General features: G+C 47.9%; 1 protein-coding gene across 4 annotated transcripts in view; it reads left to right on the top strand.

Annotated features, from left to right (window-relative positions):
- Positions 1–7,912, top strand: part of LOC114029109 (maestro heat-like repeat-containing protein family member 7) — a 42,311-nt gene extending 34,399 nt beyond the window's left edge. For 2 of the 4 annotated variants that reach the window (XM_027843457.1, XM_027843455.1), the window contains 7 exons: positions 501–641; positions 1,176–1,352; positions 3,405–3,563; positions 4,742–4,843; positions 5,647–5,749; positions 6,466–6,525; positions 7,500–7,912. In XM_027843457.1, the coding sequence (XP_027699258.1) occupies positions 501–641; positions 1,176–1,352; positions 3,405–3,563; positions 4,742–4,843; positions 5,647–5,749; positions 6,466–6,525; positions 7,500–7,657 (900 nt within the window). In that variant the 3' untranslated portion in view covers positions 7,658–7,912. Of the gene's footprint in view, positions 1–500; positions 642–1,175; positions 1,353–3,404; positions 3,564–4,741; positions 4,844–5,646; positions 5,750–5,839; positions 6,013–6,465; positions 6,526–7,499 lie in introns of those variants that run through there. The other 2 variants (XM_027843456.1, XM_027843458.1) reach the window with 2 other exon arrangements.
- Positions 7,913–8,751: the final 839 nt, after the last annotated feature.

The following is an 8,751-nucleotide window of genomic DNA, read 5'->3' as shown; positions in this document are numbered from 1 at the left end:
GCAGCTAGGTGGCACAGTGGATAGAGCACTGGCCCTGGAGTCAGGGGGACCTGAGTTCAAAGTCGGCCTCAGACACATAACACTTAATAGCTGTGTGACCCTGGGCAAGTCACTTAAACCCATTGCCTAGCCAAAAAAAAAAAAAAAAAAAAGAAAGAAAGAAAATAGTACCTTAAACTATATCCTAGGTATTTCTTGACTTATTCAATTAGACTGTAAACTTGTCTAAATGGCAGGAACAATGTCTTCTTGATTTTTTTTTTATATCCTACACAGTATCCTGTACTGAGTTGGGCACATAGCTGTTACTTGATAAATGCTAATTACATTCATTCATTTGAATGGATGAATGAATGGATGAATGAGTGAATAATTTGGCATTCACATGTGGTCAGTCTTTGGTATCCTTTGGAACATTGCTAGCATGTACTGCTAAATCCCTGAAAGCCACCAAAATTCTCACTTGTCTCTCAGGTTCCTTTTGCCTTTGTTTTTGGCAGCTTCTCCGGAGCACAGAGGTGGCGATCATGGCAGACGAAGCCATCATTGAGATCCTCATAAATTTGGTCCAAGAAGATAAGCCAGTGATCCAGCAGCTAGTGCTAAAGGCAGCGGGGAACCTTGGGATCCATAAGGAAACGGTACAGCTTTGGGGAGTGGGGTGGATGGGGGGAGTCAAGGAACCAGAATGTGAGCATTATGCCAAAAAAAGTGCTCTCAGCAGATGCTGCCACCAGGAAGGAGCTGGCCTAGGTGGGGACCTGGGAAAGGGTGCCCAGAATAATTTCCCTAACAGCTAGGACCCTAGGCACATGCCAAATGTCCTTAGAGAATTGTAGACAAGTGGGATTGGAAAATCCTTCAATGCTTAGATAGATACTGCTGGAAGTTGGTGGAATCCTCAGGAGTTGAGGGTAGAGGGAGCACAGGTAGGGCGCCCTCAGCTGTTTCTGACCCCTGGCCTCTTGGGGAAAATGCGGCAAGGTTCTTTGGTCCATGTTCAAAGGCCCCCCTGGGAAGGCTCCTCCTCAGGCCCGCCCCAGCACCTTCTTTGCTAGGTTATGGGAGGTAGGTATAGCTGGGGGACATCATCTACCCCAGTCTGGAAGCTCTCTGCTGATCAGGGGTCGCCTTCCCCGGCTTCCAAGTTTCTAAACCTCTGTGGGTCTGTGCAGACCAAGTTCCTCCGCATGCTGCAGCCCTATGTACTGAACTGCTGCTATTCCATGAACTCCAGCGTGGTGGCAGAAGCCTTCTTATCTCTGAGGTACATCATCTACAACCTCACCTGGACCGACTCTGTGGTACTGCTTGTCGAGATCTCTTGCACTCTGCGGCCCTTCTTTGATGATGTGAGATTTTGGGGTGGCTAGGAGATTGGAGGGTGCAGAGAGACAGCAGGGGGGTGTCCTTTCTATGCCCAGCTGCCATCTTTTTTAGAAATCCCAAAGAAATGAATTCAACTTCTGTTCAACTTTTAAAGGTGTTTATTAAGCACCTGCTAGATGCACAGCATTATTCTGGGTGCTAGGTATGCGAAGGCAACAAAAATGATCCTTGCCCTGAAGTTAGTTCTCTGCTGGAAGGAAGGAGATAGAGCAGGCATATGTGTGAGGTGGCTTGATGTCCAACTTGCCTCAGACTCGGCCAAGTTATTTAACATTTTGAAGCTTAACCTCAGTTTCCTGTTCTATAAAGTGGGAATAACACTAGCACTTACATGACAGGGTGGTTGTGAGGATCAAATGAGATAATATGTAAAAGAGCTATAGAAAAGTGTGCTGTGTTATTTTTGTCAATAATAATAAGAAGTGCATACCTAAAGCTTGTCATAGCAGATAAAAAGCTGGCCTTGGGGCGAGAAAGCCTGCATTCATTCAATTCTTGTCCATGGAGACATGACTCTCCATTGCAAAGCTCTTGCTGAGGTGCTTTGGCAGAGCGAGCTTTCAAACTTGGAGTTCCCCATTTCAGTGAGATCTCCGGTCCAGACCTCTGCCTCCCCCTAAACTGTGTACTCGGATCACAAAGGCCCCAACAACTGGGGTGCAGGGGAGGTTTTAATGGAGGAGGTGACATGTGGGCCGAGAGAGGATGAGGATGCCTTGTGAGAAATAATAGAGAAGGGAGTGGGAACTCCGGGGTCGCTCTGAACAGAATGGGCGTTTGACTGACGGGGGGCAGAGGATGTAGGCAGAGAAGACAGAGTGATGGGGAACATGAGGAAAAATGAGCCCCATGCTTCTAGGAATGTCTGAGGAGGGCAGGGGAGGATCGGGGGTTTCCTGCTGCCAGGGATGCCGCATCTGAGCAGGGGGAGCTGGGTTTGTAAGAAACCTGGCATCGCCCCAGGAGGAGTGGCCTGTAGCTCTTTTGGCCTGCAGAAGGTACTAGCTTCCAATCATAGAATGGTAGAGGCAGAGAGGGCCCTAGGATCTATCTCGCCATAACAACAACAATTGCTAGCATTCATATAGGGCTTTAAGGTTTGCAAAGCACTTTATAAAACATCTCTTTTTATCCTCACAATAATCCTGGAAGATAGACGCTCTTATTATGGCCAATTCCAACTTCTAGCCCAGGTGTTCCTAACCCCCAGGTTGATGGATAGATTTCGGGGGGTCCATGAACTTGGCTGGGGGAAAAATACATCTTTGCTTTCACTAATCTCTGACTGAAATCTAGCATTTCCTCTGATTATTTAAGAGCATGATTTTGAGAAGGGCCCCATAGGTTTCACTGGATTTCCAAAGGGGTCTATGACACATTAAAGGTTATAAATCCTTGCCCTAGTCAAAAACTTTACAGGTTGGGCCTTGAAGGGAACAAGTCACAGAATAAGTGATTTTTTTTCCCACCTAAGTGAGGCAGTGGCAAAGCTGGGGCAAGAAACAGGGCTCTTGAGTCCTGTCTAGTACTGTTTTCGAGCACCCTTTGCTGCTCTAGCAGGGCTGGCTGGGGAGGATGGATAGGACGGGAATGGGGAAGGAGAGAAGAGCAAGCTCAGTGCAAGGGGGAGGAGCCAGATGCCTGTGTTTTCTCAGCTCAGTGCTTTGAGGCCAGAGGAGGTCAAGCATCGCTGGGGTTGGGGGAGGTAGCACAGGCAGGACCAGGGTGAAGCTCCTGGTTCATGGAGATGATGAATCTGCTGTGAACTGTGTCGGTGCAAGGGAAGCAGCCTCATCTGGGGAAAGAGCCCTGACTGCAGTCACAGGGCCAGAGCTCAGATCCTGCCTCTGGCACGTAACTCCCTTAGGCCTTGGCTTCTCCGTTTGGAAAAGGAGGGGGTTGAGCTCGATGTCCTCTGAGGCCCCTTCCAGCTATCGGTCAGTGACTCTAGCTGTGTTGGCTGAGGGGGCACTTCCACATGCACTCATTTGTGTGTCTCCTTCCACTCTCTCTAGGAGTCAGAGGAGCTTCGCTATAATTCAATTGACATGTTTAGTGCCCTCTTGGCCAAGGTGAAACGGAGGTTCCTGATGGTTCCCTTCAGGTACCAGGTCCATTGCAGCCTGGTTCCTCTGATGTTCCACCTGCAGGATGAGAACACCAGTGTGGCCCACGTGAGACCCAAGGCTCCAGAACCTGGACCTTCCTCTCCTATCCCTACTACCTTTGCGCCCCTCGGGAAATGTGCATACACTGGAGCTCACTGTGGAGAGAGATGGGACGGGTCATGATACATTGCTCGATGATGTGTCTTTTCCCCAGAGATCTTCAAAGTCACTCCCAGGCTTCCTCTGCCTGAGGGGACTGGATAATATGGCCTCTTGAATTCTGAAATGACATCTAGTTCTGTGACTTATGAATCAGATCCAGCTATGGGTCAGAAGTCATTACACAGAGGAAGGCAGTACAGACTGATCCCAAACCTTTCCTTTGGACACTGGCTTCAGTTTCTTTGTACCTTTTTCTGTGCTTCCCCAGGGCTGTTTTCTGTCTGCTGCAAGGCTGAATGGGGAGGGAGGGATGGAAGGAGGTGGGTGGAGGTAGATGCGGGAGAGAAGAGGGCACGGAATTCCCCCAGGCCAAAGAATAGGAAACTTTAGTCCTGGACCCCAAACTCCACAGTAAACTCTGCTACCTTTTGCTCATTTGTGGTAGACAACACAGTTACTTACCCATGTGATGATACAGGCTTTGGCTCTGGGACCCACGACATGGGGAGGGGGAGGGGAACGCCCCTGAATGTGTGGTTACGTTGCAGTCCTTGACTTGGGAGAGAAGGGTGTCCAGTCGCTGAGCTATAGGGTATTTCCATGTAACTGTTATCTAGAGCAGAAAGAGGGAAGTGAGGTTCAGAAGAGGTGGCCACACACCACCTTGTGCCTGTGTATGGGTTTCATCATGACTTTCTTTGATATTATGCCAAATTTGGTGGTGTTACCACAAGCTCATGGTGACCAGGGCAGTCTTTACAAATTCATGTAGTTTCTCAGTTTCCAGTCCCTGGCAACACTCCCCCTCCCCCACCTCCCATCTGCTGTCAGGGGTCATATAACTTTTAGGAAAAGAAGGGACAAGCTGAGTTGCCCAGGATTCATACTTTCTCTCTGAATGTTCCTTCCCCCACCCTGCTCCTTTCTCTTCTCTACCACATTGTTTTCTCCTTTCATTGGTTCTTCTTTCTGGCTGATGAGGCCAACTTTTTTAACCCCTTTGTTCCCCATCCCCATTACATAGCCTCTCTGCCTTCTTTCTTCAGGAAGCCTCCCCACTTCGCCTCTTCTTGTCCTTACAGGTCAGCAGGGATGGCCTCTGCCATTCTGCCAAAATTCTGGTCTGCCCACGGTTAAAGTCAGTGTGCAGCACTAAAGACATGTACTCCATCGGGAGTATCCTAGTAAGTCAACAGAACCCACATCTTTAGACCATCCTGTCAAGGATGGCAGGGTGGGGTGATGATCACCCATAGAACTAGGTGCATCTCTAAGATGGAGAAGCCGGGTCAGGTGTGCTAGGGTGGAGGGCACTGAAGTGTGAGTCAGAAAGAACTGGGGGTGAATCTCTCCTCACCACTTAGGCAAGTCATTGGGGCCCCAGTTTCTTCATCTATAAAGTGAAGGGGTTGGATTCAGTGACCTCCAAGGTGCCTCCCTGTTCTAAATCTATGATCCTCTGGTTCTTATGGGGTGATTTCCTCCTCCTCTCCATCTTGTGACTATTGCCATGTGGTATTCTGCAGGGCATGGTGCCAAGAAGATAATGGAGACTCAGCCCCTGACCTGAAGGGCCTGAGAGGCTCCAGCAACAGGCACACTTAGTTGTGTGGACACTGGACAATAATGGCTCCATATGGTTTCTAAGCATAGATCACCTCACATTTTATCCTCATGACAATCCTGGGAGGTAGATGCTATTATTATCCCCATTTTACAAGTGAAGAAACTGAGGCTGAGAGAGGTTAAGTGACTTGTCTAGGATCACACAGCTAGTAAGTATCTGAGGTGAAACTTGAACCTCGGCCTTCCTGCCTCTGAGGCTGCTGCCCCAAGCAACTCTCCAAGACCACATATTGCTGGGAAGGTGCCGATTTGCACTGGTAGAAGAAATTCCTCTGTGGGAAACTCTCTGCTGGGATGAAATCACCGGTCAGGTAATAAACAGCAACTGGCCCTTTAGGTGTCTGCTTGCCTCTTCTTCCAGCTGGAGGAGCAAAAGGACAAGATCCCCTGGTTTCTGAGCCAGAGCCTCAGCTACTTCCATAACACCCAGTCCAGCATCCGACAAGCAGCTGTGTGGTTGACAAGTAAGGCCTCCTCTCCTCTCCTCTCCCCTCCCATCCCATCCCATCCTGCCCCATTCCACCCCATTGCATCCCATCCCTTCTTGTCCCAAGGTGGGCCTCATCCTCTCCAGTAGCAGGAGAACAAATCTCTGGTCCTGAGCTTCATTGTCAAAAGCACAGAGAACCTTCTATTATTTAACTGTTTCTGGGAGATTCTTTTACTCCTGTTCTTTCCAGCCAACAAATCCCCAGCAGGACTGAGCAGCCTCCTCATAGCGAGAAAGGTAAACTCACCAGTGGTCAGACCATATACTTTACTACACTGTTGAGTATCATACTATGGGAAAGAATTTAAGTTTTGAGGGAGAGGTTTAGATTTGGGGAATAGATGCTTCTAGCAGTGGCCTGAGTGACCTGAGCAGTTTGGACCCATGAAAGGGCATTGCTAGGCATCTTGGTATAGTGGACCCAGGCTTCAGTCCTGTCTCGGATACTAGCTGTTTGACCCTGGATAAGTCACCTAACCTCTCTCAGCCTGTTTCCTCTATTACAAAATGGAGATAAGAAGAACATCAAGGTTTTTGTGAGGATCAAAGCAGATAATATATATAAAACTCTTTGTAAGCCTTAAAGCACTATGTAACTGGGAGCTGTTTTAGAGTGGGGGCTTCCAGCCCCCAAAGCATGTTGAGGAAGCACTTGTCTGGCCACTGAGGCAACTTTGTGTCCTTGGATAGGCCAGATTATCCAGATCAAGGCCATGGAAAATGAGGAGGAACTTCAGGAAGTCTATTCAGGTGAGGAATGGTCCTAGGTTTTTCTGTCTTGGAGGGTGTGAGTAAGGGTTGGGTGGACCAGAAACTAGGGAAAACAGTTGGCCATATTCAAATAATAGAGTTGACTCTCAATTGTCCACTTTAGTGGGGTGGGTAAAGAGGTATGGGTGATCTCCAAATCCTATTTCCCAAGATAGACATTTGAGGCTCTACCAAAACCCTACTAAGGCAGTAGTGAACTATACATGGACCTATACCCCACTGACCCTCTACCTGTACCCAGACCTAACACACTTTTGGCTCAGGTACTACTGTTGGTTGAGATCTGACTTGGGTGGACTAGATAGAAGGACTCACATTGCTCCTGATGAGACGATTGGTGGAACCTTGACTTTGTCTCATGCAGGGATGCCTAACCTTCTCATTACTTTGGAATAAAGCTGAGGTTGTGAGCATTCTGCTCCCCTCCCATTTGTAATACATAAGTTACGAGTCAATCTGTACTCTTCTGATAATGTTTGGACCAAATCACTTTTAAAAAATTTCTTCCTTATTTCCACCTTTCTTATTCTCTTGGTTCCCTGGGCTCTCAAGCACTGTTTCCTGGACAATGCAGAAGGAATTTTTTGGTAGCCCTTCTGAGCACTGGGTTGAATTCCAGGTGACCATTTCTGAGGCTCTCAAAGCACTATAACTAGTTAATCCTCCTGGTCCTTTGGCAGGAGAGGAGAGAGAACAGAGAGGAACAGGATGGGGAAAATGAGGCAGGTGACAGTAGTACCAGGTCTCTTCAGTCCCAGCACCATCCCAGGATGGTGCAGGTTTTCTGGGGACTTTGGTCAAGTGGCCAAAATCAGGTGGGCTGAGCAGTGGAGGCCATCAGAAGATATTTGTGACCCTCAGATCTAAACCTTTGCCTTTCCCTCTGACCTCCCTTAGTTAGCCCTTCTCCTGCCCCTCAGTCTAAAGTACCATTTTCGGGTTTTGTGTTGCAGCCCTGAAGCGCCTGAAAAATGACCCAGACCCAGCTGTCGCTTGCTTGGCGACCCAGACCATCTACCTCCTGGAGGTCAAGAAGATTCAACCAAGACCTCTCCAGCACATAGCTAATTATATTTGCTGTTGGTTCAAAAGAAAACAGTTGAAATACTGAACTAGAGGCCCAGCCACAATGGACTTCTCTTCTCTGCGGCCATGCCCCACACCTAGACTGCCCTCCTTTTTCACCTCTCATCCCTAACTGCCTTCACAAGTGCCCAGGCCGTCTCCCCTGACCATCTGCCTTTCCGATGTTGATGTTGTTCCCTCACTGTCTTCATATTACCTTACATTTGCTTCTCTGTGTACATGTCTGGAGTCAGGAAGGCCTGAGTTAAAATTTGGCCTCAGGCACTTACCAACTTTGTGACCTTGGGCAAGTCACTTAACCTCTGTCTGACTCAGTTTCCTTATCTGTAAAGTGGTGATAAAAACAGTACCTACCTCACAGGGTTGTTGTGAGGATCAAATGAGGTAATATTTGTAAAGCAGTTAGCATAGTGCCTGGCACATAGTAAGCGCTATATAAATGTTAGCTTATTATAAGTGCTTGTTGAAATAAAATGAGGCTTCTGAGCCTTGTACCCATGATGTTAATGCTATTTGATTTCTGTATAATTTTCATAATAAAGAGAAAAATTGGAGTTGGCTAGACTCACTTTCCCCTCTTTTTTCATATTTTGTCTATGAAAAATCAAATCTTCGTTGGCCCTGTGAGGATGACCTCATTTTGTCCTTCCCTCTGAAGTAAAGTCATACTCTAGGCTGATTCTCCCAAACGGTTCCTCTACATGCCCCCATGATCCAACAGTCCAAATGACCAAGGATTAAGTGCCTACTATGTGGAGGGCACTGTGCTAGTTCTGGTTTACAAAGACAAAAGGGAAACTGTCAGCTGCCCTCAAAGAGCTTACATTCTACTGGGGGGTGGGCGTTGAGGCATACATAGAAAAGCACACACGGGAAAATCTGAGGGAAAGAAGCATGGAGAAGCAGCAGGACCACTGGAGATGGCAGATGAACCAAGCCATGCAGGAGGCTAAGGATTCCAAGGGGTAGAAGAGAAGAAGGAAGAGCCATCAGGAAGGGGACAGGCACTACACAAGGGAGAAGAAGTGGGATACTGATACTGAGTCTAGGAGAGTATGTGAGAGAGTAATGCACAGGAAGTCTGAGGGGGTGGGCTGGAAGTAGGCATTAGCAATGAAG

Source organism: Vombatus ursinus, unplaced genomic scaffold (genome assembly GCF_900497805.2).
Source record: "Vombatus ursinus unplaced genomic scaffold, bare-nosed wombat genome assembly UNPS02014909.1, whole genome shotgun sequence".
Taxonomy (NCBI): domain Eukaryota; kingdom Metazoa; phylum Chordata; class Mammalia; order Diprotodontia; family Vombatidae; genus Vombatus; species Vombatus ursinus.
This window is presented reverse-complemented; position numbering and strand designations above follow the sequence as displayed.